This window comes from Aspergillus chevalieri, chromosome 3, assembly GCF_016861735.1.
Source record: "Aspergillus chevalieri M1 DNA, chromosome 3, nearly complete sequence".
NCBI classification, from domain to species: domain Eukaryota; kingdom Fungi; phylum Ascomycota; class Eurotiomycetes; order Eurotiales; family Aspergillaceae; genus Aspergillus; species Aspergillus chevalieri.
In genome coordinates, this window is record NC_057364.1 from 3,127,295 (window position 1) to 3,154,919 (window position 27,625).

At 50.1% G+C, this 27,625-nt stretch overlaps 12 protein-coding genes across 12 annotated transcripts; 4 read left to right on the plus strand and 8 right to left on the minus strand.

Moving 5' to 3' along the window:
• Nucleotides 1-1,224: 1,224 nt before the first annotated feature.
• ACHE_31114S (putative mucin family signaling protein Msb2) lies at nucleotides 1,225-4,560 on the plus strand (the record flags this gene model as incomplete). The annotated part of the gene is made up of 3 exons (XM_043277807.1): nucleotides 1,225-2,047; nucleotides 2,162-2,347; nucleotides 2,441-4,560. The coding sequence occupies 3 exons, from the start codon at nucleotides 1,225-1,227 to the stop codon at nucleotides 4,558-4,560; spliced, it is 3,129 nt and encodes a 1,042-aa protein (XP_043135649.1).
• Nucleotides 4,561-5,444: 884 nt separating this feature from the next.
• On the minus strand, nucleotides 5,445-5,924 carry FKBP3 (FKBP-type peptidyl-prolyl cis-trans isomerase; the record flags this gene model as incomplete). The annotated part of the gene is made up of 4 exons (XM_043277808.1): nucleotides 5,445-5,487; nucleotides 5,550-5,610; nucleotides 5,663-5,727; nucleotides 5,791-5,924. The coding sequence occupies 4 exons, from the start codon at nucleotides 5,922-5,924 to the stop codon at nucleotides 5,445-5,447; spliced, it is 303 nt and encodes a 100-aa protein (XP_043135650.1).
• A 762-nt stretch (nucleotides 5,925-6,686) lies between these two features.
• On the minus strand, nucleotides 6,687-7,208 carry ACHE_31116A (uncharacterized protein; the record flags this gene model as incomplete). The annotated part of the gene is made up of 1 exon (XM_043277810.1): nucleotides 6,687-7,208. One exon carries the CDS (start codon nucleotides 7,206-7,208, stop codon nucleotides 6,687-6,689), a length of 522 nt encoding a protein of 173 aa, XP_043135651.1.
• Nucleotides 7,209-8,913: 1,705 nt separating this feature from the next.
• On the minus strand, nucleotides 8,914-9,962 carry HIS2 (histidinol-phosphatase; the record flags this gene model as incomplete). The annotated part of the gene is made up of 3 exons (XM_043277811.1): nucleotides 8,914-9,150; nucleotides 9,210-9,746; nucleotides 9,804-9,962. The coding sequence occupies 3 exons, from the start codon at nucleotides 9,960-9,962 to the stop codon at nucleotides 8,914-8,916; spliced, it is 933 nt and encodes a 310-aa protein (XP_043135652.1).
• A 492-nt stretch (nucleotides 9,963-10,454) lies between these two features.
• ACHE_31118A (uncharacterized protein) lies at nucleotides 10,455-11,462 on the minus strand (the record flags this gene model as incomplete). The annotated part of the gene is made up of 1 exon (XM_043277812.1): nucleotides 10,455-11,462. One exon carries the CDS (start codon nucleotides 11,460-11,462, stop codon nucleotides 10,455-10,457), a length of 1,008 nt encoding a protein of 335 aa, XP_043135653.1.
• Nucleotides 11,463-11,772: 310 nt separating this feature from the next.
• Nucleotides 11,773-12,184, minus strand: ACHE_31119A (ATP19 family protein; the record flags this gene model as incomplete). Its single annotated transcript, XM_043277813.1, has 3 exons — nucleotides 11,773-11,821; nucleotides 11,873-12,006; nucleotides 12,137-12,184. The coding sequence occupies 3 exons, from the start codon at nucleotides 12,182-12,184 to the stop codon at nucleotides 11,773-11,775; spliced, it is 231 nt and encodes a 76-aa protein (XP_043135654.1).
• A 753-nt stretch (nucleotides 12,185-12,937) lies between these two features.
• On the plus strand, nucleotides 12,938-14,225 carry ACHE_31120S (mitochondrial fission process 1 family protein; the record flags this gene model as incomplete). The annotated part of the gene is made up of 3 exons (XM_043277814.1): nucleotides 12,938-13,074; nucleotides 13,263-13,815; nucleotides 13,869-14,225. The coding sequence occupies 3 exons, from the start codon at nucleotides 12,938-12,940 to the stop codon at nucleotides 14,223-14,225; spliced, it is 1,047 nt and encodes a 348-aa protein (XP_043135655.1).
• Nucleotides 14,226-15,020: 795 nt separating this feature from the next.
• ACHE_31121A (uncharacterized protein) lies at nucleotides 15,021-15,467 on the minus strand (the record flags this gene model as incomplete). The annotated part of the gene is made up of 1 exon (XM_043277815.1): nucleotides 15,021-15,467. The coding sequence occupies one exon, from the start codon at nucleotides 15,465-15,467 to the stop codon at nucleotides 15,021-15,023; it is 447 nt and encodes a 148-aa protein (XP_043135656.1).
• A 1,560-nt stretch (nucleotides 15,468-17,027) lies between these two features.
• STR3 (cystathionine beta-lyase STR3) lies at nucleotides 17,028-18,648 on the plus strand (the record flags this gene model as incomplete). Its single annotated transcript, XM_043277816.1, has 3 exons — nucleotides 17,028-17,399; nucleotides 17,483-18,526; nucleotides 18,580-18,648. The coding sequence occupies 3 exons, from the start codon at nucleotides 17,028-17,030 to the stop codon at nucleotides 18,646-18,648; spliced, it is 1,485 nt and encodes a 494-aa protein (XP_043135657.1).
• Nucleotides 18,649-19,061: 413 nt separating this feature from the next.
• On the plus strand, nucleotides 19,062-20,099 carry ACHE_31123S (uncharacterized protein; the record flags this gene model as incomplete). Its single annotated transcript, XM_043277817.1, has 2 exons — nucleotides 19,062-19,243; nucleotides 19,307-20,099. 2 exons carry the CDS (start codon nucleotides 19,062-19,064, stop codon nucleotides 20,097-20,099), a joined length of 975 nt encoding a protein of 324 aa, XP_043135658.1.
• Nucleotides 20,100-23,160: 3,061 nt separating this feature from the next.
• Nucleotides 23,161-25,032, minus strand: ACHE_31124A (putative LysM domain protein; the record flags this gene model as incomplete). Its single annotated transcript, XM_043277818.1, has 2 exons — nucleotides 23,161-24,641; nucleotides 24,705-25,032. The coding sequence occupies 2 exons, from the start codon at nucleotides 25,030-25,032 to the stop codon at nucleotides 23,161-23,163; spliced, it is 1,809 nt and encodes a 602-aa protein (XP_043135659.1).
• Nucleotides 25,033-26,034: 1,002 nt separating this feature from the next.
• Nucleotides 26,035-27,336, minus strand: ACHE_31125A (protein-degrading AAA family ATPase MSP1; the record flags this gene model as incomplete). The annotated part of the gene is made up of 2 exons (XM_043277819.1): nucleotides 26,035-27,222; nucleotides 27,274-27,336. The coding sequence occupies 2 exons, from the start codon at nucleotides 27,334-27,336 to the stop codon at nucleotides 26,035-26,037; spliced, it is 1,251 nt and encodes a 416-aa protein (XP_043135660.1).
• Nucleotides 27,337-27,625: the final 289 nt, after the last annotated feature.

Below are 27,625 nucleotides of genomic sequence, written 5' to 3' on the forward strand. Positions count from 1 at the left end.
ACTCCACTGTACTTTTGACCTCTTCTTTTGTTGATAACTGCTGGTATAGAATTCCATACTATACAAGTAATGATACTCTTGATACTTTTGATACTCTATAGTATTGCTCATATAGTATAGCACAGAGCTGTATCAAGATACTGCAAGATAATGATATCAAAGATACCGTACTGCTGCATCTCCGGACCCACCTGTCACTCCACCGTGCACATGCGGTAGGCTGGTAAATTACTAGCCTAAGGTTTTCCCATATGGTAAGGTATTGTAATACCAAGGAAGAGGGGGCGCAGTTTCCCCCCTACACTAAACCCGATTCAATGGCACCCGCCCTCCTTGTCTGCCTCTCTGCCTCTTTCTGACTGTGTCTCTTTTTTCCACCTGCACGACTCGCGTCTTTTTTTCCCTTCCTTTCCTTTTCTCTTTTTCCCTTCTTTTTTTTCCTTCCCTTTTCACTCCTTTATTATATACGATTCTTTGCTCTGTCGTTGTTGCTTCGTCGGTGCTGTCGTTGACGTCCTCCCCCATCACTTCACGTCAACGGACATAATAACAGATACAGCCCGGTCGCGCATCCGATTTCCCTCCACTTAAAGCATCAACACTGGCTTCGTTTTAAACGCCTCCTTTTTCTGTCGCTCGCTCGCTCCTTACAGCATCCAACCACGCTCGTTTTATCGGGAATTTGGCTTATCGCCATCTTCTCCTTTCCACTCGTTTTGAATTTCTGTTAAAATAATTAGAATAAAATCGTCATTTTACCAGCTTCAAGTCACCGCCACTCCCAAGGCTACGTTATACATATTGTGTGTGGTGGAAAAGAAAAGAGTTGGAAAGCACCGCCTCGGGCTGATCGTTCGCAACGCATCTTTCAAATCGACCGCTTCCTCGCTATTGTCGCATCGGTTGATACAAAGGATTTTGATTAAGTTGGAACAAAGACGTCGACATCGATACCATACCTTCGTCTTATATCGGTTATACCCTGTTCGATGAATTATATGACTCGCCAATCGACCGCGCTGTTCAACCTTTGAAGATTTCGCGATTCGTTCATTGAGCCCATTGCTCTGTCCATTCTTTTCTATTGCTTCGAAAAAAAACGCCATATACGTTCTCTACGATTGTTTCCGGGTAGCGTGCGTGCACTTGTGTTCCCGTTGTTTGCGATTACGTGGACTGTGGGTTGGAGATACTAACGTTATTGCGTACGCCTAGTGGCCCATCATGCTGCCCAAAACTGTCGCCGTTTTCGCGGCCTTCCTGTCCATGGGAGGTCTAGATTTCGTCGCCGCGCAGGACGCCCCAGACGCGCAAGAATTGAGACCCCAGTATCTTCCCAAAGCGGCCAAGAGAGGCCTCATTGATGCCCTCACAGGCAACTCTGGCTCGCAGTCGCAGCATCCTAACGAGGGCGCATCGAGCGCCCAGGGCAATTCTGGATTTTTGGATGGCATCTTGGGTGGTGGATCCAACACTCCCGAGCCAACGGCTTCTGTTCCGCCGACGGTTCTCTTGCCCTTGACACTTTCCGTCGATCTCAATGGTCAGACACACACCATCACCGGTACGCCCTCCAGTACGGCAGCTGGTGCCTCGACGGTCACTACTTCAATTTGGACCTCCGAGACGGCTGTCTCGAGTGCTCCCGCTTCGTCCGCTGCCAGCTCTGTTACCCCTACCGAAGAAACACCCGAATCCGCTTCCCCGTCTCCTACATCGTCTCCGGCCCCGTCCTCTCCCGAGCCAACGACATCGAGCAGCCCTGCGCCCAGCTCGAGCGATGACAATGATGGTGGCGTCCTTGCAGGCATTCTGGGCGGTGATTCGGGCGCCTCGTCTACCCCGGCTCCTAGCTCTTCGAGCACCTCCGACAACCAGAGTGGTGGCCTCCTCGAAGGTATCTTGGGAGGTGATTCGAGCTCTTCGTCCGCCCCAGCCACTTCGAGCGAAACTTCCGAGTCCCTGACCCCGTCTAGCTCTCCTGCGCCTAGCTCTTCGAGCACCTCCGACGACCATGACGGTGGACTGCTTGATGGTCTCCTTGGAGGTGGTTCCTCCAGCTCCAGCACCGAGTCTCAGACTCCCGCTAGTACTCCTGCGTCGAACACTGCGAGCGCTAGCAAGGACAATAACGGTGGTTTGCTTGATGGTCTCCTTGGAGGTGGTTCGTCCCAGACGACCAGCTCTCCCGCGTCGAGCACCGCCAGCACCACCAAAGACAATGACGGTGGACTGCTTGATGGTCTCCTTGGAGGTGGTTCGTCCCAGACGGCCAGCTCTTCCGCGTCGAGCACCGCCAGCACCACCAAAGACAATGACGGTGGACTGCTTGATGGTCTCCTTGGAGGTGGTTCATCCCAGACGACCAGCTCTCCTGCGTCGAGCACCGCCAGCGCCACCAAAGACAATGACGGTGGACTGCTTGATGGTCTCCTTGGAGGTGGTTCATCCAAGACGACAAGCTCTCCTGCTTCCAGCACTCCGAGCGCCACCAAGGACAGCGATGGTGGTTTACTTGATGGTCTTTTGGGCGGGGATTCGAAGACTACGACAAACTCTGCGTCGAGCACCGCCAGCACCAGCAAGGAGAAGGGTCTTCTTGGTGGTCTCCTGGGAGGGGATGACTCCGGTACTACGCCCACCGCTAGCAACCCGGGCTCGCCATCTTCTACTGCCGCCTCGAGCACCAACGATGGTGGCCTGCTTGGTCTAGGAAACATCCTTGGAGGAGATGACAGCTCTGCCACGCCTACGGCCAGCAAGACCGGCGCATCCAACTCGACCACGACCTCTTCTACGCCCACTAGCACCAATGATGGCGGTCTTCTCGGATTAGGAAACATCCTGGGAGGCGATGACTCGGCCAGCACCAGTGCTACGCCCTCTAGCACTCCAAGTTCCAGCAAAGAAAAAGGGTTGCTTGGTGGTCTCCTGGGAGGTGATGACTCCGGTACTACGCCCACCGCTAGCAACTCGGGCTCGCCATCTTCTACTGTCGCTTCACCTGCTGCCTCGAGCACCAGCGAGGGTCTGGTTGACGGTCTTGTCGGCGGTCTGCTCGGAGATGATGACAAGCCAACCCCGTCATCCAGTGGATCCGCTTCTCCCTCCCCTACTAGCAAGGGTCTGGTCGATGGCTTGGTTGGTGGCCTTCTTGGAGGTGAATCGACCTCTAGCAAGCCCCTCATTCGGCCCAGTGGATCTGCTTCATCGTTCAGAGTTGGCTCGCCCACTCCCACTCCCAGCGAAGGTCTTCTTGGCGGCCTTCTGGGTGGTCTGTTGGGTGAACCTTCTTCGTCTGGTCTGCAATCCATCTCCGTCAACGTCCCTACATCGACACCTGCCTCCGCAACTTCATCGGAGGGTCTTTTGGGCGGACTGTTGGGCTCCCTTCTGGGCCCCGAGTCTTCTACCAGCGCAACTTCCAGCGGCCTCTTCGGTACTTCGAAGTCTCCTTCCCCTACCGGTGAAGCTGCTCCTGGTAGCTCTGCCCACCCTACGCCTTCTACTGGTTTGTTCGGTTCCAGCAAGCCATCGGTGGTAGCCACTAGCAAGGCATCGCCTACTCCTACGCCATCCAGCAGCCCGACTCCTACGTCCACTACTGAGCAGCAGACGACCTCGTCTACTACTCAGGCCGTCACCCACAAGCCTACCACGACGGAGGACAACGATTGGGTTCCCTCAACTATTCTGGTTGAGCCTCCGAGCACAACGCACGAGACTGAGACCCACCACACTGCCACTGCGACCAGCCAGCCTACTCAGCTTCCTGGATCTATTTCGCCTGCCGGTGGTGTGCCAGACATCCCCGCCAACTCGTCCCTCATCCAGATCGGTTTCAACGGCAAGCTGCGCTACAGCTTTGTGGCAAGCACGACTCTGTCGTCATCGCAGATCTTCTTGTACATCCCGCAGGGTCTGGGATACGCTCTGGACGTGCTTGGTGATGAGATCTCGATGTTTGCGATCCAGCCCTATGACAACTCTGCCAGCACGGGCTATGTTGCGACTGTTGCCATGGCTTACATCCCTACGGACGCAATTGAAGAGCTGCGTGACCAGCTGCACAACCCCGGATCTCGTCTCTACCACCAACCCAGCCCGTCTGTCAACGCTCTGATGTCGATGATCGACCCCACTATCCCTCTGGTCGTTGGTGAGTCTGGCTCTTCGAGCAGCGGAAGCGGCTCGTCCAGTGGTGGTGGATCGAACGGCAGCAACGACGACGATGACGACTCCAACTCTACTGATGACAACGCCGACGGCGGTGCCAGCGGCTCTTCGTCCACTCGCGCCAGCTCTGTCGGTATTGGTGTTGGTGTTGTTGGTGGTGCTGCCGCCTATGGTGCCGGTATGTTCTGGGTGGCCCGTCGCTACCGCAAGAGACGTCAACTTCATCAGCGCACCAACTCGAATGTCGAGCAGCAGAGCGAGGGCCGCGGAGGCGGTTCTCTCTTTGCTACCGGTGGTCGTTTGTCTCCGCACAGTCTCAGGAGCAACCGGACCCAGATGATCAGTGCGCCTGTTATGGCCGAGAACTCTCTGGGATGGAACTAGAGGTTTCATAAGGAAACAGACCACTAAAAGATTCTTCGGCATTGTCATATTCAAGAAGATGTGTGTATTATGTTGGACATTACTTTGATATTCTACCTGTATCAATTTTCTTCATGGGTCTTACTCGCGGAGACCCCTTTTTCTTCTTATTTTCTCTTCTTTTTACTTTATTCCCCATATGTTTGTGTGGCTTTTTTTTTTTTTTCTTTTCTTCTTACTATCCTTTGGTGATCAGCGAGTGGAATATCTATTCCTCCCACCGAATTCTTACATCTTTCTTCTTCCTATATTTTACTTACACCCGTCTTTTCTCCTCTTATTTTTGTACTCACTTAATGGTCGGGTGGTAGGTTATTTGATGAGTGATGTCCTGTTCCACCCTTTCCCTATCCCCGATTTTGAACAGTTATAGTCTATCTCTGGATTGGTTTTGTTTTGTTAGTTTTTGTACAGTTGTACAGTCAGTCACAGTAGAGAGACGGGGCATTGTAATGTCGCGTCATGAATGATCAATATGTTTGTACAGTTGATTTTTCCTTGTGATGTCTAGAATGTTGTAGGACTTTGTAAGTTTAGGATATGTAGCTGCACGCTGCACTCTACTAACGAAGTTGGATCACGAGCTACGAATGCCAGTTAACACGCACTGAGAAACGCCCAAGCGAATCATTCCATTTCCTATATTCGAACTCGAACCTAGTCTAGACAGACTTGCCGTCAATCGAAACAAGGTGGCACTCACTAAACAACCGTTAGCCCGTACAATGCCATTGGATTAATTTGGTCTCGAGAATGGAAACTTACAAAACAAGATCCGAGTGCGGGGGGATAAGGCCCGGGAAACCACTACATTGATTAGTATCAGCATATATCTATATCCCGGGTTAGGGATGAGATGACACGAACCGAGGACCGTAAGCAGAGTCGCTGTGATTGTCAGCATGTGTTTATTACAGAGAAGAGGGGCTGGGGGTGGGCGAGAGGCGTACCTGGAAATTGTCAAGATGGCCTTCTCGCCGAGACTCATCTGCAGGACTCCTTGGTCCCAGCCTGCACAGATAATATTAGTACGTTCAGCCAAGTAGACAAAAGGGTAACATACCCTCAATAACCTTCCCCATGCCAATGTTCACCTTCAACGGACCCCTGCTCCTCGACGAGTCGAATCTGCTTCGCGTCAATTACCGTTCACTGAACTCAGTTATTTTTCAAGAAAATAGAGAGACGTACTCCTTTCCCATGAAATAGTTATCAGCCTTGGACGCGTCATAGAGAGCACCGGTGTAGGCGATAGCGCACAGGGAGTTCTTCTGCGGGTAGTCGACGCCGTTGCCGGGTTGAAGGGTTTGCTTGGTGACGCCCATTTTGCTGACTTTGTTTGTTTTCTTTTGTTTATTGATTGATAAATGTAGACAGAAGGGAATTGAGATTAGGGGGTGGAAAGTGGGAGGTGGGAAAATGGTGGTTAAATATGGTGGGGTCGAGGTTGCGGCATCCAATCAGTTTGATGTAATTGGGGGTTTGTGGCGGGGTTTATATGCACTGTACAGAGTACACTTGAGTGACGCCGAATTACTCGAAGTGCTATAGCATTCCTATTTGGGTTAAGCACCCCATTGCCTCTAAAAAGACAGTCGCCTACGTCCAAGATCAACTGATGCTTTTTGAGAATTTCAAGAATTTCACTGAGCAACTCCTTAAACGTTAACTATAGAAGATGGCCAGAAATAATGTCCATTCTGGTCGTAAAGAACGTATCAGTCCAATGTCCTGATCGGATAACAGAGATGTGCTCGAGCGCAGGTTCTACTCAGCCTTAGGGCATTTCTCCACCTCGAATCTTTTTCGATCAACAATCCGCATCTACCCCCGGTCAGTACCTGTGCTCACACTTTCACGAAAGGAAGATACTTGCATCATCAAAATCAAGAACGGGATCAACTTTTTGATTTCAAGGATTCCTATGTGTCGTCCGAGACAGATGCATCGCCCGGCACAATAAGCATACACATGATAAAAAAAGAAAAGAAGAAGAAGGAGGGTTTTATATAATACGAACCGTTAGAATACTTCCTTCCAGCTTCTTCTTATGCGAAACATCTCCCACGGAGCCACCTTTCCGGCCTTTAAAACACCGCATCCTCACCAAACGTATTGGGATCCCAGTTCACAACGTACGGGTTACCAGCGACGACCGTACCTTCAGGGAGATTACGCCCAAGGACCGTGATGCCGCCGTCCGGAACGACCCGTTCAAAGGGTAAAGCGAAAGGCGGATGGATCTGGGCCGCTTCCTGAACACATGCATCGAGGTAGGGAAGCTTGCGCACCTCATTATAACGAGGAAAGGGACGGGAGAGATCCGCAGCTTTCAGCTCCTCGTGGAGTTTCTCAAGAGTGCTCGAGTAGACTAGGAGGTGGAACAGGAGGGTGCGCATGACAGTACCGACCGAGTCGGAGCCGGCAATAACGTTGGAAAACATCCAGGCGGGAAACCCCGTATTGTTCTTTTGCAGATGGATGTAGCGTGAGAGGAGGTCTATGTGACTGCCGTCAATTTTGTCGCCACATTCTCCTAGCCTTTCTTTCTTTTCCTTGATGGCCTGGGTGAGGAAGCCTAGGATTGAGAGGGATGCGGTGCCCCGCATGGCTTGCCAGAACGTCTCGGCAAGAATATCCTTTCCTAGAACCCTATCTAACAAAGGGGATTGTGTCATCTGTGCCTCTACCGTCAGTTTAAAAAGGATTCTGTCCCCCAGAATCCAGATAAGAGCTTGGAGCTCAATCTCACCGGAACAGCAGTCCTCATGTATCAACAATCGTCCTTAGCATTCCGCCCACGTCTTTCCCTTCATCCAAAAACCCATATCGCTTGGAGAATCTCGTTGTGCCCATAACGTCAAATGCGAAGAAATGCAGCCATTGTCCCATGTCAAAGACCTGCTCCGTGATGGCGAACCGCTCGTCGAACCTGTCACGAATGCACTGTGATACCTCCTCCACAAGGGGCTCGAAGGTTGCAGTAATCGTGATGCCAAAAATGAGTGCAATGGGGTTCTTAATCTGCTTGAAGATGTGCTCATCAGTAGTGTTGAAGACGGCGTGTAATGCACCATCACTTCTGGTGTAGGGACGTAAAGTCACACAAAAATCGCCCTATTTGGTTGAATTGCCCGTCACCCGAATATTGAATATGAAGAAGCAGAACAAGGACTACCTTTGGCACTCCCGGCCTCACAGGATACACAGTCGGAATCGCTTCCGGATTACTAAATGAGGCCACATTGGACCCAATGCGCACCACTTCCCCATATTTCCTATGAGCATCTTGAAGGATCAAATGCGCACGTGTAGTCGGAACCCAGCTCGTTCGATACAGATTCGTAAGTCCATGCATGAATCATGGTCTGTCATAGCTCTAGGGCTCGGTATAGACAATAAATTTGATTAAATAATAATGATAATAATAACTCCTCCCGCCTCTCATACCCAGGATCATGTCCGAATGGCCGTTCATTGTGCTGAAAATATGGTTGTCTTTGGTAAAATTGTTAATCCTTTGGAATCCCAATTATTCCCAGACGCTCTCAATGTGTCTATTCTTACCACTTGGCGATGATAACCCAAGATAGTTCTGCCCCGACCCCGAGTAGACTCTCCAACAAAGAAACATCCACCTGAAATTCTTCTAGAAATATCGCGAATTCTGTTACACTGCAGCAAATACGGCCCGTAAGGTTCCTATCATGATCCTAGACACATATCCTCCCCTTGTGGCCTCTGCGCTGCTCCATTCTATCGTCCACCGGCGCTTCTTCCACCCATTCGCCATGTTTCCGGTTCATATCTCGTCGCCATCAGCCGCTATTCCTATACGCCATCTGCTCAGGGAGGGCTCAGGGCGTGCACTAACACGGAAAGAGGAAAGCGGCCAGAGCCGGAGAAAATCAATTTCGTATTGAGAGGGGGCGTGGATGAATTTGGAAGTTTGTAAATTATTCGCCATTATCTCAGGGCATCATGCAAGAGCTGAATAGGAACAGCTGTAAAGAATACCTGTCCCTCATCCCCATACCCCGATTTGTGCCTGGCCCTAGAACGTAGAAGAGGAAGATCGGCTCCTCAATAGGATCCAGTTTCTAGAAAAGCATACATGGAGGCATAGCGGATCGAATTGATCAAGTAGTCGTTGCGCTTGAATGCTTACTTACATTCTCGACTTGGCTGCTCAATTAGATCCTCAATGTGCTACAGTGAGCTTAAACAGGCAAGGACTGAGCGCTAAACCCGGAAGGAAGAATCTTCAATGTGTCTAGGAAACCAGGCATGTATGTTGTTAATTAGTTACAGGGCTTAAGTCCACAACGCTCTGGCATCAGCAACGCCAATCGAAGCAACCTGCGTCCGGGGGAATCGGTCATCGGCGCTAGATGCAGTATCCGTATCGGTCTCTGACAGCTGCAAGTAGTGCAGGGTTGAGATACCAACGGTTTCGATAAAGTCGAGGACCCGGTGGAAATTCAATCCGACCTGGTCGATGCCGTGACTATCATCGGAGAGGCAGAAGCGGCCGCCGAGTGAGAGGAATTCCTGAGCCGTCAGGTTCCTGTCTTTTTTTGATATATGATGGAATAGAATAGGAGACATACCTTGCAAATCTCCCCTTTAGGATAAGGCTCACTCATCCCCTTCCTCAACGCCGCCGAATTCAACTCCAACATCCCCCCATACCCAGCTACGAACTCCAGATTCCGCATAATCCTCTCCCAAACACCCTTCCACTGCCGAAAGCTGCGCTCAGGGTCATCACTCTTCAACCGAATCAGATCGAAATGCCCCACCACCAACGGCTTCAGTTCCTTCAGCATCTCATACTGCGCATCGAAGTAATCCTCAAACAACCGCTCATCAGTATCACCCGCCTTCTCACGAGCACGCTCGTACATAGGACGGTCGTAGTCAATCGGTTCCGTGTGCATGTGGTGCACGGAGCCGACGAAGAACTCGAATGGGTAACGCGACAGTGAGTCCTGGACTAATGTAGACGAAACGGGACGAATCCATTCAATTTCAAAGCCGATTAGGATTTTGATTTGCGAGGCGTACTTCTCGCGTAGGCGCAGGGCTTCTTCGTAGTAGGCTGCTTCGTTGGCGAGCATGCCTGAGTAGGTGTCGCCGGCTTCGATCTACATACAACATTTAGCGACCCTATAACATAACGGGGAGTAGTAGGTGGTGAGTACCTCCTCTGGATATAAATCCTCTTGGGTCCTGGGCATGTGCTCTGTCAGGCAGAAGACCTTGAAGTTCTTGGCGATGGCTGTTTGGATGACCTCTTCAAGGGTGTTTTTGGCGTGGCCAGGGCAGAATTGGCCCGAGTGGCTGTGGTGGGAGAATGGCATTGTATTTTTATTTGGGCGAGCTTCTTAGCTGGAGTGAGTCAGTTAATGCTTCAAGATTGCGTTGAGTGCAACTTCGACGGAGATACTTGTGCTTACCCCGCGTGAGTCGATGTGATAGAGTAAGGGAGAGGGTCGGGTTTCAAGAATAGGGAATACGTATAAATAATATAGAGCTAAAGATTAAAGATAGGGAGATTGGCTGAGTCTATAGGTGAAGGACTGAGGAGCAGCGAAAATATCAACTGCGCTGCGGAGGTCCGTGATAGGAACTCGGTACTTGTATGCTGCTCGATTTACTGACACCAGGACAGAACAAAATATAAGGGTATCATTCATATACTGATTGTTTTAGCTATTTACAATGACAGATATCCAACTACACGAGATAATATCTGTCAATCGCCATTATCGTACAAACATCCCACTATCAATACACCTCGGTCCAGACATCCTATCTCTCCAACAGCTCACTACAAAGATAGCTAGGCTAGGCTAACCCGTCGCCAATACCGTCGCGACAACATACTCCCCATCATGCGAAATTGATAACTTCCCCATCCTCCCAGGCCCCCCATTCGCATCCAAATATAGAATCCCCGGCCTTCCACTGCCCCTCTCCCTGCGCATCTCCCGGATCCTCTCAACAGACGTCTTAGTCCTACCCTTACTCCCTGTCCCCGACGCCGACTCCGACTCCTCTGCTGTTGTACTAATCCCAGATTCGGGTTTAAATCCAGTAGTCCCCTCGTCCTCCCGAATAACAACCACATCCTTCCACCCCACATTCGCAGCGCCCCCCGGCGCAGCTTTTCTAGCGGCTTCTTTCGCGGCGAACCGGCCAGCGAGCCAGCGCGCCATTTCTGTGCTTAGCGATGATGTTGGTCCTGCGCTTGCGCTTATCCCACCTGTACTCCCGTTCGCATTCGTATTCACATTCGTCTGCACGTGTAGTCGCCTATGCGTAGGGTACAGCCGCGACTCCAGCGGTACGTCTTCACCGGGAGGTAGGTTGAATCGTTTCCGGAAGTCGGCTTGTTCCTGGTCGCTTAGAATGCGGCGGGTGAAGCGGGTGAGGTAGCCGTTTGGGCGGGAAACGAGGCGGGCGATGCGGGGCAGGTGGACGATGTCGGTGCCGATGTTTAGGGAAAGGGGGAAGGGGTGTGGTTTCATGGTGTTTTCCTTGGCTTGCTCGCTCTTTGGGTGGTGTAGGGGTGCGAGGAGTAACTGGAGGTGGTGGGATTGGATTCGGGACAGCGGAGGATATTGCGGGGAATTTGGTTCAATCACGTGGTGGTTTTGCTTTGGATTTAGGGCATTGAGGTAGATTGTATACGTTGGAAATTGAGAGATTGAAAGTTGAAGTAGTAGAGTAGAAAATATTGGAGTTGTAGATCTACCGGCCTCGTTGCGATCAGCTCGGCATGTCACTCGGGCATAGTCCGGCGTAGTCAGTTCCGCGGATAAAACTTTATGACTGTCAATGCGATTGTTGTTCTGCATATCAGATAACTATCGATCTACGGAGTACTGCATAGCTTATTGATCCCATCCTCATACCAAACTTGATGGCAACCAATTGAACGAGGTAAAGGCGAATCAATGCATTTATACCTTTATATGTACAGATTCACATCTCCCACAATGGCCAATGTCAATGCAACTTCTGTACCGTCCCCCGCGTTCACCAGCATAACTGATGAATCGCAATGCCACATCTCATTATTTTTGCGTCGTGAAAAAGCAGTTCCAATCGATTAGGAAACTCTCGCGTGGATGTTCGTTCTGTCAGGGTACCGCGCGAATGTCACTTTTACTGCTGGGCTTTTTGGTCGCCGCCGTCCGCTGACTGCAGGAATTTCCTGTTTTGCATTAGCATGATATGCGATATGCCCGGGAGTAAAGGAACGCACTGGATAAAGTCCTCCTCGTCCTTGGAGCCAGCCTGGACCGGGGGGCCCTGCTGCTTCTGCTGCTGCTCCTTGCTGCCACCGCGGGTAGCGAGGAAGGTACCACCGAAAGTGCTACCGAGGACGCCCATGGCGAGCTATTTCGTCCGTCTGATTAGTATTGTATACCTTCAAGGTGTAGTTTCGTAGGTGAAGTGACGTGTGTTTGACGGTGACCGACAATCGGACCGAAGGAGGGGAGGAACACAGTTAAAGGACGGCACATACAACGTGAGAGCCGACCTTCTTGCCGGCGATTTGGTAGTAGACAACCATTATGACGGTATTGAGGAGGGAAGTTGATTCGAAGGGTTGACAGAGGGTTCACGGAGACTCAATGGAGCGTTGATGCGAAAAGGACCTGCGGAACGGGACTGAGTGAGGTTCGGGTCACCTGTGGTCGTTACCATATTGGGACTAGTGCGGGAGAATCTGAATGAGGGTTGAGTCAGCACCTGCTATCATGTGATATCCCGGAACGGTCCGATGCACGTGATATTCGGGATTGGATGCGGGAATAACACGAGCGTGACATCATTTGACGACTGCACCGCCGGTAGAACGAGATACGGCATCCCGATGCTGTCATGAAGTTAATTGTTGATTCATGACTCTATGAGTACCCGGGGGCACTATATATGCTGAAGTACTACAGTATATGGTGTATAGATACTGTGTGTCGCGAAGGAACATGGGCGAGGGCTAAAGTACGGCTTACCTCGGGGAAGTGATCTCTTCCCTGTCGGCTGTACGGTTATTGAGCTTTTTCTGCGACGGACCGGACTAGAGTAGTTAATATTCACTAAGATATTAGACTGACACACTGACACCGGCTGTGAGGCCGGTCATGCCATTCGTTTTAATACTGGCTGTAACCCTTTAGCGAGCTTCCTCCACTTCCTCTTTCCTATTTTCCCATTTCCTGATTGTCCTCTTTTGATTTTTTTTCTTTCTTTCTACTTCATTTCCCTTCTATCCCTTTACTCTCTTTCATTCTTAATACTACAGCTCCCTACTATCCCAATCAATATGGTCTGGGAATCCCGGCAAGAGTCCCCTTCGTCCGATGCGACGTTAGGGCCTGTCCCTCGTCGCAAGCTTCCTCCTCAGCTTCAGAAACTGGTAGACCATGATGATGGGTTTTACGACGATGTCTATTCTCCGTAGTATGTTCCTCCATTGACAATTTTCCCACTGCGTTACTGCATCCCTCTCTTCGACCGGTCACGTTGGCTATGCACTATCTCCGCGTCCACCCCGCAAATCCATCCCCGCAAGTACCATCGGGCCTCAACGCGTCATGGTTACCAACACCACCATCACCTTGCTACTCCTACAGATGCTAATCAAGCAGCTCTGTAAACTCAACTGATACCTCCTACCGTTACGCCGCCTACGCGAATCGCATCCGCACCCTCCTTCTCTCTGCCCACCGTTATGTCGCTTACACCTCCGACATTGGTGAATCCTTCCGTCCAGTCGCACATCCTTACCTCGTGCGCTCTGCATACGCTATCTCCTGGACGTACCTTCTCGGTGATGTCGGACACGAGGGTTACAAGGCTTACCTCCGGAACCGTCGCGCATTAGCACCCGCGGGAGAGGCATACAAGGATGCCAAGGATCTTACGCAAGAAGAGGTGCTCAAGGGAATGGCGACGGGCGATTTGACTACTGGAAACAACTCAAGACCGTCTGAATATGCAGATGGAAATCTGATGCCGTGGAAGACGACGGGAATCCCGCTGATCGAGGATTACCGGGTCGTCATGGCGAAGAGAGCTGTGTTCCAGGGGTTGGCGAGTATGGCGCTGCCGGCATTTACTATCCATTCCGTCGTGAAGTACTCGGGGCGCATGATGAAGAATTATAAGAGTACGCTCTTGCGCACGTGGGCGCCTATCGGAGTACGTCCCTTGCCCCGAACCTAATACATCAAGAAGCATACTAACGCGAGCAGATCGGTCTCTCCGTTGTCCCCCTCCTGCCCTACATCTTCGACGAACCCCTTGACGAAGCCGTCGAATACGGTTTCCGCGCCGCCATCGGCTCGTACTTCGGCCAGGATGCCATCAAGTCTCTTCCTACTGACCACGAAAAAGACTCGACTTCTCTCTCTCATTTCTTGGACTCCCAGAACCCCGAAGCCATCCCTGTATCCTCTGCAACTGATGGACTGTCGTGGGAGGAGTATCGCGAGGAGAGACAGCGGGCGAAGGAGCAGCGGAGACAGGAGCGTGCGGAGAAGGGGTCTTCTGGGCCTGTGGCTATGTTAAAGGAGTTGGTTGGGGCGGGGGAGAAGAAGAAGGGTGATTGATCTTCTTTTTAAGGGGGGGTGTTGGTTGCACTTCAGAGGTGGATTGGTGATGGATTTATGGTTTCTCCTTCCATTGTGTTATTTTTACATACCCAACTCATTTTTTATTTTCGTTTGTTGGTTTCCGGAGGTGTTGCATTTGTATATTGAATTTGAGGTGATGGATATCAATACCACTGTTCATATTTTAGTCTCATGAACTGGCTAAGCTGCATTGTAGATCTGATTTCAGATACCTAACCACACTCATTCATAACAATCAAGTCACGGGGGAGCTAGATACACTCCGCATCCCCCACACCATCAGAACACCACCATCTCAAAAACAACCTCAAAACATCAACATTCTTCCAACTCAAATCAAACAACTCACTTCGACGAACAACCAGATCAGTACCATCATGATGAGCCATGAGGATCCGGACATGTTGAGATCCCAGGCAGGATAATATCATAACCTACATCAACATCGGAATCAGAGTCAGTATCAATCTATGAACGAATATACTAGATGGTATAGCTTACCGGAGCTTTCATATACGTAGAATCAGCATGTATCCTGTAGTCCTTGAAGTTGTCCATCATTATCTCACAAATGTTCAGTAATTCCCCATATGTAAGTCTATTATCGTCACCGTCATCGTTGAATTCGACATCACTCGCCATCAGGACTTTATAATGCGGGTAGTATCTGGGATGACGACAAACGGCAGTGTTCACCCGTTTACTATTAGACAACATGGTCCCACTGTCTCCGTCGGGACTAATGATGCTTTTTTAGTACTTGTCACTTTCTCAATAATAGTAGGTCATAACTGCATGGAGAGTAAGGTAGAGCAAGGATATCGTATCATACCATTGAGTCCAATATTCAAGACTAATATCCTCCGTGTCTTCCAGCGTAGCCCGAATATATTCAGCAATGTACTCTGAAATCATACAGGCCTTGTACAGCGGTTTTAGTCCCTCAAGCGATGGGTACTTCTTCGGCATGAATCCATCGTCAGGATTCCTGAATGTGATGTTCTCATCTAACGGCGTGAAGAACGATGGCTCAATGGCTGGACAGGGATGTCCATTATTCAGTGGTAAGGGGACGTTTTTGATGTGCAGGTTTTGCAGGACGCTGGGGCCGAGGAGGATTTCTTCTATGTTGTCGAGGGCCGTTCGGTAGGTGTGTTTGAGGGCATCGTGGCGTGCTCTGATGGCTGGGATTTGTGGGATTTCTGGACCGCCGCCCATTTTGATGATGGTTGGACGGGTTTTGGAAAGAATGGATGGGTAGCTGTTCTTTCAATGTTGGTTGTCTATTGTGGTCTGAATATATAGGGATGTTGTGTAACGATTAACAAACTGCTAAATCATCTATGTAGTCATGTGATGACTATAAGCAAGAATATACCTGCTATCAAGTACTTGCCTGTGTTACCATCATTATCACTGTAGAGGACAGTTAATTTAACGAGCTAGACAGTCGGCATCGGCACGACACCACATTACGAATAACTTAGAGCCTCGACATTCTTCCAACTAAAATTATACAACCCACTCTGATGAATCAAATTAGTACCAATCATGATGCGCAAAAGGGATCCGGGCATGTTTGGATCTCATACAAGATAGCACCAGAACCTGCATATCCTCAGCATGTATCTCTGGACTGCCTTGTAAATAGCAGAAGATGGGGGATATCTACCGGAGCAATCAACATAACGACGGATATTCAAATGCTTAACCATAGTCCTGTAAATGCAAATATCGTGTCGTAGCCAATTCTTGTGGAGGTCGGATTGTACTTGCTCTGTCATGGTAATGGCGCTTTAGAACTCTTCGACGATGACTTTTTTGTGCTCGGATGTGCATGTTGTGCCGTCCCTTTCGATCTGGGGCTCGCTGTTGTTGTCATCATCTTGCTATTTCTCATTTCTTGGAGCTCTGCTGGTTCTTATCTGCTCGCCGCTCAGGGATATATGCCGCGGAAACACTAACAGAGAAGAACAGTTAAATCGAAAGCAGCTAGGGGTATCATTTAGTGATCGGTAGATGATTATGAGGATTCCGGGCTTTCCATTTTTGTTCAGGGTGGCTGAAGAGCTTAGGGACCCCAGAGAGAGGGAGAGAGTTGGTGGATCTGGTCTGGATGCTGCTAGTCGTTTGCTGCTGCTATTGGAAAGATGTACCATCTATCCGTTCCGGAGTATCTTAGAAATGAGTCAACGCTCGGCTCACTCATTTTCGAAGTTTATGTTTAAGTTGAAGAGTAGGAAGAGAAAAGACAAATGTGAGATTCTTATAATGATTGTTGGATTGGTTGCTTTGACACGGCCCTCGTTCAGCGCTTCAGTGCATCAGCACAGCCTCTTTGCAAATCGTATAACCTAACGTATCTCTGTGGCGCTAAATAACTACATCATGTATTGGTAGCTGTATTGGAGTGTCGATGGAGAGGGAGAGGGAGAGGGAAGTAGAGTTCCATTTACCTGTTACGGGGTCTTTCCTCGGGGTTCACAATAGTTACGCATTACTAGTGCTATCCTTTATGCGAAATGACGGAGTTTCCACTTAATCCATTTAATTCACTGGCAGCTATTGGTACCATAAGGGTCCAACACAAGAGGGAAAACATAAGGGGTGTTAAGAGTGCACATTAAAGCCCTAAAATATACACGGGGAACATGAAGCCACTCATAATGCCCGATTTGGATCTTACTAAGACAAGGCCGATGACGACATCGGAGTTGACCAATCAGCGTTGAGCAGTCACGGGACTGTGAACAGATCGGAGTCCGGGGAATTCTATCAATGGTTTGCCTCCCACTTCTCAACGCATTTGTTTGGATTCTTCTTTCTTTGCAGCCAGATTGCCTGTTTCGTCTCAATTGCTATCGCTGTGTTTATACCTGTTCTTTCTGTACTGACAGCGCCCTCGTCCTCCCCTGGTTCTCCTTCTCTCTTAAATCTCCGCCCCGCCCCGCAGCGATGTCGGCGCCCGCGCCATCGTCTTCGGACGTGCTGAAGAAGGCCGTCCCTCACGTTGACATTGACGGTCACAATCTTCCTCCATCGCCGGCTCCCTCGAGCCCACGCACAGGGAGGAAATATGCGATTGCCACCGAGCTAGTGTACACCGAGAGCAACGACCAATACAATGCTAGCAGTGTCCCGATTTACCAGGTGAGTCATGACGGTAGCAAGAGCTTGTTCAGGTTTGCGCTTGACACTAAAGGGAATGTGAGGCTAATTGATGATCTCTGTAGAGCGCTACCTTTAAACAAGCGTCTGGCGATGGCGGTGGTGAATATGATTACACTCGCTCCGGAAATCCCACTCGAACCCATCTTGAGCGCCATCTCGCCAAGGTCATGTCGGCCCAACGCGCCCTGGTCGTGACATCGGGTATGGCTGCGCTGGACGTGATCACCCGGTTGCTTCGTCCTGGCGATGAAGTTGTCACTGGAGATGACCTATACGGCGGTACGAACCGGCTATTGAAGTATCTGTCGACCAACGGTGGTATTATTGTGCACCACGTTGACACTACCGTGCCGGAGAAGGTGTCCGAAGTCCTGACTCCCAAGACGGCCATGGTCCTGCTTGAAACCCCCACCAACCCGCTGATCAAGGTCGTCGACATCCCACAGATCGCGGCTGCCGCGCACCAGATCAACCCCAACTGTTTGGTGGCGGTCGATAACACAATGATGTCTCCGCTGCTGCTGAGCCCGCTCGATCTTGGCGCTGATATTGTTTACGAGAGTGGTACCAAGTACCTGTCGGGCCATCATGACCTCATGGCCGGTGTTATCGCAGTCAACGACTTGGCTCTGGGAGAGCGGTTGTACTTCCCGATCAATGCGTCGGGATGCGGTCTTTCGCCTTTCGACTCATGGCTGTTGATGCGTGGTGTCAAGACACTCAAGGTCCGCATGGACCAACAACAGAGCAATGCCCAGCGTATTGCTGAGTTCCTTGAGGCCCACGGTTTCAAGGTGCGATACCCGGGCCTGCGGTCGCACCCGCAATACGACCTTCACCACTCCATGGCGCGGGGGTCTGGAGCAGTGCTGTCGTTCGAGACGGGCGATGTGGGAGTTAGCGAGCGCATTGTTGAGAGTGCGCGCATCTGGGCTATCAGTGTTAGCTTTGGGTGTGTCAACAGCTTGATCAGTATGCCGTGCCGGATGAGTCATGCCAGTATCGACGCCAAGACGCGCCAGGAGCGTGCCATGCCGGAGGATCTTATCCGGTTGTGTGTCGGTATTGAGGATGTGGATGATCTGATTGATGATTTGCGCCGGGCGGTAGGTTCCCCTCTTCTCTAGATATATTTTACTCAGACTAATATGCCGTACAGCTCGTTCAAGCCGGCGCGGTCCACATCACTCCGGACGACTTTCAGGCCGTGAACGCGGCCTCTGCGTAGATACGTTAAGGGTTATATGTGCAATGTGTATGCTTTATGCTTGGGTATATCATGGCGTTGGGGTAAATAGAAAACTGCATATCATTCTCTACAGGTATATCTGTTCGTTAAATAAGTGTATACATGTATAGTTAAGTGTATGCATCATCGGATCTCCGGACGGCATCGGGCCCAGATCCGAGCCGAGACTCACCGAGCATATTTTCTTTTTCCCCGGACGAATTGCATGGCGATTGCGAATCGCAACTTATAATTGCACTTATCAGAGCCATGTCTTTGTAATTCTTTTTAACCTCCGTTGCATTCGCATTCCTCCCACCTTCCATTCCCTTCTCATCTCTTTCCCAGGCGTCGCGATTTAATCCTCGCGCAAGCCAAGCCAAGTTCAGCTCCGTTATCGCTGAGCTCCGGGAATGACTCGAAATGCAATTCCTCAGGAAACACCGTCTCTCACCATGACTGCCCTTTCTGAGCGTTCGACCTCGTCGTCGAGAAAATGGAATACAGACCGGTTAGGCGCTCGGTTGGGTGTTGATGTTGCCAGTGCTGCTACGGCCGGGCTACTGACCTGCCCGGTTATCACTGTTATTGATCGGTATCTACACCTCAATTAACTAAAAGAAGCAGAAAATGAGAAGCTAATATATCCCTGCTCCAGGGCAATCATCGAAAAAGCTGCCAAAGGCCTCCCAATCCGAAACACCATCACCTCATGCTTCAAGTCGATGGCGCGTCATCCGGCCGGATTCTTCCTCAGCACGCCGTTCTTCCTTATATACACCCTCTACACAGGGACGTATCTGACAGCAAACACAATTGACACAATAACGTCAACGCTACGGGATAAACCCTTTTCCACCGTTTTCCCGGGAACGGCCAAGTTCCTGGCTACCACGAGCGTGAACATGGGGATATGCGTATACAAGGATGCGGTGTTTGCGAAGTTATTCGGTGCTTCTCCCTCCTCGTCAACATCACGATCCTCCTCGTCGTCGTCGACCTCAACACCAAAAGAATCCTTCTTCTCCCAATCCCCGTCAACTTGCCACCCGCACGGCCAAACCAAAACCGTCCCCAAAATCTCCTACACCCTCTTCTGCCTCCGCGACAGCATCACAATCTTCGCCTCCTTCAACATCCCCTCCCTCATCGCCCCCTACATCCCCGACACCCTCGCCACGTCGCCCTCCACAAAAACCGCGCTAGCACAATTCTCGTGTCCCGCTCTAATGCAATTCGTGAGCACGCCTATGCATCTTCTGGGCTTGGATCTGTATAATCGGCAGCCGGCTGGGGGGCTGAGTTTCTGGGGTGATCGGTGGCCGCGGATTCGAAGGGATTATTTGAGTAGTTCGTTTGCGCGAATGGGGAAGATTGTGCCGGCTTACGGCGTCGGGGGTGTTGTTAATGTTAGGATGAGGGAGGGGTTGATGGGGTTGTTGGGGGGGTAGCCTTCTCCGGGGGTCTTGTTTTATTTCAGAGGACATTTTGCTTCGATTCTTGTGTTATTTGATTGTTACTTGATCTTGTTGGGTGATGTTCTGTATATATTATCACTTTTATGTTGGTCGATGACACTCTCCGCTCACACTTACGATGTTTGGTTATGTCTATATTGGATTGAGTTGGCTTAAAAGGCGTCTATCGGGTTACTGTTGACTATTGGTGTTTGTTAAATATGCGTGTACCCTTGGATATATTTTGTATTTACAACATGGTATAGAAGATGAAAGGCAGATAATAGAATGGTGAATGTATCTACCATGGCAATAGTTTCTTTCATGTTGCTTAAAACTGGCCTGATATATAATCGACTTGATATTGACGAGCCCTATGATCAAATAACACTGCGCCGTATCCTAGATATATATATAAAAGGGTACATTGCATCAAGAAAGCACCTATCTAGAATATCCAGTATAGCCGTAATCATAGCAGGCATTCAGTTTAGATACATACCTACAGGCTATAACTCAAATCGCATACTGTATAGGTTTTAGGGTTCCAAATGTCGGACGACACCACGCCGTGTTTCAGGTCAAATTCTAACGAGAAACACCCAGAATAATAAAGGGCTAAAAGGACGTGTTCAAGCAACTGTTGAGGCTTCTTAAATTCACTGGAATCAACATCGCTGCAGAAATGAGCAATGAATGTATGGCGGGTTATGTTGATCCTGCTTCCATACTTCTACAACACATATCGATACTAGCAAAGCCATACTAATTAGTGGAGGGTATATATATAGTGCCTGGGATCTTAGTCCTTGGTGCGGTGCTTGCTTTTCTGAGGAATTCAGATACCTCGGTCAGTCAAAACACAGAGGCAATTGTTCTCGCTTTCGCCACGCTACCATATTATGTCTAGTAGCAAACAGCAGTCGTGGAAGATGAGAAAGCACACGTATTGCATGGGGTATTGAGCATCTCCTCATAGCAAGAAACGTTGCTATTTCAAAGTCAATGAGAGCTTTCCTCCCTACTAATAGATACTGGCACCCATCATAGATATTGGCGGGTTCTTTGCACCCTATACTTCTACACGCAGGAAGCCAGGTAGGTGCCTTATCCCAGAAGGGTTAACCCATCCGATACTGGTTGTCGAAAGTGGCTGGTCAGAGAGGCGCAAGCAACTGTGCTCTGACCGTGATGTGTGGCTTGTGGGTGGTGTGAGAACCATGAAGGCTGCACTGCTTATGAAATGGTCATGTGTGAAGGACAGATGGGTGAAAGGGGATATCGAACTTTGGTGCTGGAGTAACCCTGTTATAGAGAGAGATAAGTTTATCGAGACCTCCCGTATTGGACGTGTTTTGGCTGATTCTCAATAATAGATAATATTCCTGGAGCTGTCTATCTGCATTGCTGCTGCACAGGCTATCAAACTTGAGGAACATATCCTGTTCCACTATAGCATCTCTTGTCTCGATGTCAACATTGACCTGAACATAAATAGACTGCGCAAAGTCTCCGCCGAGTACATTTAGACTAAAGGCTATAGGCCAGCGTAGCTGGGACTGGTTTGACCAGGTCAGCTCACCTTACACTGGCTACTTTGCTACGGTAGCTACTTCAGCGCGAATCGCGAACTATCAATTTTATCCGAGTTGTCTCATTATTCCTTCCCCTTTCCCATCAATACAAACATCCACATCCGAGAAGCTTTCCAGGTAAAGGGCCGTTGCAAAGGATATTGCAGTTCGGGTTCCCTGGACGAAGACCCTATAAGACCTTCATATCACCAATCACTTCGCTATCCTTGACCTGCTACACGTAGTTGATTTTACTCCGGGTGCCGACAACCACAGAATACCGTGACGTTATGACCCAGCAAGTGTGATGAACGTAGCCATACACCAATTGGGTCTTCAACACATAACCTATGAAACTCACCATATCCCCGTCAGATCTACTGAACAGAGCAGAGATCGCCCTAAAGCCTTCTCGACATATTCAAAACCGAGCACGATAACGGAAGATTGCCACCGCTTGATGCAAACTATGACACGGATTCAGGAAGATGGACGAACCACTCCAATAAGGTCTATATAGACTATGGGTGCTTATCTGCATGTCACAATGCACAGTGTCCACTCCAGATATATCAACAGACTAACCCACACAGTGTACTTGCTGGTTGGCGATAAGTATTTTCAGTCGATATCTTGCTAGATCAAAATCGAAGATGATATTCGCGAAAGAAATTCGTTCTCTAATGTAGTCGATCTATGTGTGATGACGCCGTGGCTTCTTGAAGCGAGAGAACAGAAAGCTAGAGGTTGCCTCAAGCTAGTTAACGCTCTGGCATAACGGTTGTAATGCCCGAAGGCACAGAATTGGCAGCGGGTTTCTCGTATATCTGACTTGTGGGTATAATTCAACACAAAGAGCCAGTCTGGCAAGATTCGATATTTCAAGAACGTTGGCATTGATATTGGGAACACCTGCGAAAACGATGAAGGGGTGCGCCCATCCCACCTGCTCCAACTATCAGTCTTGCCAAATAAATGCACGTGGTTCTGACACTTATGATGCTATTGTCTCGAACAAATCCACCAACAGCCCAACTGACATATCTGCAACAGACAGCTCACTGAACTGTCGCTCATCATCTCACAGCCAAGGAAGAACACCCAGGGCCGTAACAGAGGACACATGCAGAAGAAATGGGCACGCATAATCTGACATGGTTTGGAAAACCAACTAAGTAGGTAAACAACAATAGAACAAACATTTGAGCTATATATGTAATTCAAAGAACCAAATCGGATTTTCCTGTTGCGCCATGCTATGTATACTTAAAAGCAAGCATGAAAAGCCAAAGTCAAGACAAAAAAGAATGATGAAATAGTATACTCAGAAACAAATCACGATTCACTGAAGGGGGTAATATAAAGCCGATTGAAGCTCAAGTTCAGCGCTGGATAATCGCAAGCAAAAAAGCATAGACTCTGGATCGAACGCAAAAATCTATTATGTATGTACTGGCACAAAAGGGATGATTCAGGATCAATCAGTCATCCTTATAACTCGATCCACCGGGGGTACGAGTCCTGCTCGTCCCGGTGCTGCCGCGATCTCCTAGGGCAGATGCGGATGATCCGGTACGGTTATAATCAGGTTTCCTCCCTGGCTCTCCCAAAAGATTATAATTATTTCTCGATTCCAGGCCATCATCCATTTCGATTAGGTCGCTTTCCGTCGTTGTAGGTTGCAGCCGGCCGCTGCCTGGGTTTGAGGTGGTTTGTTGGAGTTCGTTGAAGCCGGCCTTTGCACGGGATGTCACTTTCTTGAACCAGCCTTCGAACGCGCCGCCGATATTATCGAGGCTGTTTGTTGCGGTACCGTGTGTGGTAGAGGTTGATTCGAAGGCGCCACTGTCTGGGTTTGTGGCTGGTGGTGGTGGGGGCGCTAGGGTTGGGAGGTGCTGGGAGAGGAATTTGCTTAGGCCATCCAGGGCTGGTCCGGGGGCCATTGTGCTGCGATCTAGTGTACCTACTCCTGGGCCTGCGAGTTGGATGTTGCTGCGTTGGCGCTGGTGGCGGACGCCGGGCTTTTTCGACCCTGACGGATCCACATGTGGCCGGCTTGGTGGGACGACGGTGGATTGCGAGGACTGCGAATCGTGAAGAGAGGACACAGACGATGATGCTGTGTTGGTCGTTGTTCCCTGGGATGTCGATGGCGATTCTGCATCAGAGTAAGAAATGGATTTCCGGCGTGTGCGAGGGAAGAATCCCAATGCCCTTCGAGGGACACGTCCGATTTCCACGGGATCTGTGAAGTTATCGATCTGCACCCATGACTCGGGCTTCCACACCCGGTCCCCTTCAACCTCGGTCGATGTCGCTTCTTTCCGGTCCGTGGTGCCATCTGGTGCTGGGGAGATCGAGCTCCCATTCAGGTCCTCCGTACTATCCAAAAGATCTGTATTTGTTGTAGGACGGATAGGTCGCCCCTTCACGGAGCAAGAATCGACCGGTAGAAGAACCGTCTTCCTGCTCTGAATGCTATCGCTAGGCCAAAAGCCATTGGCCTTTCGAAAGATTGCTGGTTGGCAACCATATCGGATGGTAACACTGGTGATGGTGTCAGTCTTCTGCACATGGTGTATGTACACCAACGCCTCCTCGTCTTGGTCAGGATCAATGGCTAAATGAGCCGGATTATCGCCGGAATCTCGCCGTTTGTGTCGAGTGTTCCCGCTAATACTCGGCCCTGCATCCGCCAAAAGCAATGCCTCCCGCTTCTTTGCCTGCACGTACGCTTGTCGCTCCTCTCTTGTCCCAGATCCAATCTCCGGCGTTCCTGGCGATGACGGTCCCCACGAGACTGGCGTGCTGGTCCTCGAAGTATTCCGCATCCACGGATCCGGACGAGACGGCTTCCTGGCATGCGTCCGGGGACTACCATTGGCAGCTGGCCGTGTAATATCACTCCCTAAAACGGAGGAAGCCAGACTCTGCAGCGATGACCAAGACGCATCCAAAAGATCTACAGCAGCCCGCGACGACTCAGCAAATCCAAACTGATCTTTCCCATCATAACTGAACGCACCTGAAGAACCACCCACCCCACCATTTTGTCTACCACGATTATTCACGGACTCTGTAGCTCGCGAGGGATGACTCATGGGAAGGGGGGAAGCTCCTCTTGATGTGAACGGCGATGGCGTCGCACCTCGAGATCGGGCAGTTTGTCGATCCGACGGAAGGCTCGAGGATAGCGCAGACGACGGTCGTGTCATTCCGTTATTATCCTCCTCATCGTCATTGAACGAGACTAAACGGCGTGTTCGTGATCGGATTGCGGAGTTCGATCGTGAGGTTGTATTCGTTGAGGTACCCGGGCTGAGGCCATCGCGAAGGCCGCTACTGGAACTCATTCCCGTTGGTGGAAATGTGGGTGTGATCGTAGGATGATTATCGTAGATCGTTCAGATCCCTTCGAGCCAGCTCTCTCGACTTATAGACCGTCCATCGATGTCTCCTAGCAGAGACCGTTCGTAATTCGGCCGATGTTTCGCATCCGTGTCCTGAAGCTTCGGGGGGCAAGAGAGCGTAGCACTACTCCAGGAGGCATGAATCGGGATCCTCTTTCGAATCCGTATGAATTCAGAACAGTTAGGAGACAGAGAATATGTGGCAAGAGATTGTCCTAAGGAGCAATATAGGAAAGGTGAGAGTTTGGTAGGAGTGAGAGCCTCCTTGATGATGTCGGCCGACCCTCGGGGGAGCGTACGTAGCCACAGGGCTGGGCGGCGGGGAGGCGTGAGCTGCAGTACGGGGAAGTTGCAGCGTCTGCTACAAAGTAGACAGGGGGAGGAAAGAAGCAAAGAATCACTGACTTAAACAGGAGAAAGAAAGTAATAAATGGTATATTGCCAGGATTGTGTGTTTTCTGGGCGCGCCCAAGCTGTCAGGTGTTCCGGTCGCTAGATCGACACTCGCCGCTCCCAAAAGGGAAATTCGTACTATCTCTCGGCCATTTGTATGGCTCGCATTGGACATATATTACCACGAGGATACAATGCAAGATATCAATGTACAGACATAACACGGAGAATAATCAGGTTGATTACCTGCAGTTGTAATTGAGATCCTCTTACTGGAACGCCACAACACGTATTCTGTATACGAAAGTCACGGACGGAGATGGTACCCATTGCAATAGATAGTACAGAACGATCAGATAGTCTATCCACAAAAGGCTTGAAACAAAGTGGTATATCTCGTTAAACATGGATGGCCCTGTGGCCATGTAGAAAGGAGATTTGGATGAATATCCAGAACATAACGCCATTTCCCTCGCACTGTAGATGGCTGGCATATACAAGCGTCATATGAAACAAACAAAACAAACGAGCGTGAATCAATCACGCTTACTCTTACTCGGGAGGCTCTGCCATCTCCGTAGAGGGTCGTGCATCAACTTCGGATGTTGCGTCGTCGGTGCTCCATTCCTTCTCCGAGGCCTGCTTGCTGGTTTGAGACTGAGACTGCCCTGGCGGAGAAATGATTTTAACACCTCCAGCCTGCGTGAAGAAATCTTCCGTTCGAAGGCCTCTGACGTTCGTTGGATCAACAGCAGTCATCATCTGACCCTCCGCTGTTTTCTGTCGGATTAACTCTCTGACAGGAACCATGGCGGCATCACGGCAAGACTCCTTAATGTCGCTGCCGGACATACCAGCCATTCCCTTGACAAGATATTGGAGATCGAAATTGTCAAAATCAATCTTGGTGTCTTTGAGAACGAGGTTGAGAATCCTCAATCGCTGTTCAGCCGCAGGGAGTGCCACAGGGAACTTCTTGGGCATCCGTCGAAGAATGGCGTCGTCAATGTCTTGGATACGATTGGTAGCACCAAGCACGACAACACGCTGGGGCTCTCCTGACGAATTGGCCGAGGTAAGACCATCCCAATGTGTCATGAATTCAGCCTTGACCATACCACTAGCCTCGTGTTCACCGCTCCGCCTTGTGCCCAACACGGCATCGATTTCGTCGATGAAAACAATCGCGGGTTGCAGTTTTCGGGCCAGACTAAAAACAGCATTGACGAGTTTATTCGAATCACCGTACCACTTTTCCGTCAATGTTGAGATATGTAAATTGATAAAGCACGCTCCGCTTTCGTGAGCGAGAGCCTTGGCCAACATCGTCTTTCCGCAACCAGGAGGACCATATAACAGAACGCCAGATGGAGCAGTGAGGAGGGAAGACGTCGAAGCGTAAAGATGGGGCATGGTTAGCGGATAGATAACGGATTCTTTCAACTCGTCAATGATCTCGGATAGACCGCCAATATCTTCGAAAGACACGGGGATGTCGTCGGGTGCCACGACGTCCATGGCAATTGCTTGTTCATACTGCGTCAGGACCAGATCCCCCTTCCTCTCTCTTCGACCCCGTTTGCCCCCCTTTTGTGCTGGACCATCGTCCGAGTCATCGCCGCCGTCCAGTCGTCGGAGGATAGCAGCCGACTTCCTCCGCTGTTCCTCTTTCTTCTGACTCTCGGGATCGAAATCAAGACGTGACAAGAGATATCTGATGAGGAAGTATGCAGAAACCGACTGCAAGCATCAGTTGACCATATCAATCATCAACAAAAGTAGTTGACTCACTGTCCCAGCCACCATCACCAGCTCTTGTAGGAACTGCTGCCATCGTGCACTGCGCGCCGCCATGACCGCAAAGCAACCCAATTCAAGAGCTTTGATACAAATAACTCGAAATAATCAGCGTTGAAGAAGAGAACAGACACTCGCAGCAATTCTGGACCCTCCAGGAATAATAAATAGCAACAGAGCCAAAGTCCAGCGATGCGATCCAGCTGGCAGGCTGAGGTTCGTCTGTCGGTTCGGCGAACGCAGTTGTGGCGGTGATCGGCGAGTGTGGCTTGCCCGAGGCGTCACATGTGTGAAGGCGGTGAAAGCATGCGCGGTTGTTGTGGTGCTGCTGTCGCGTGGGACAAAG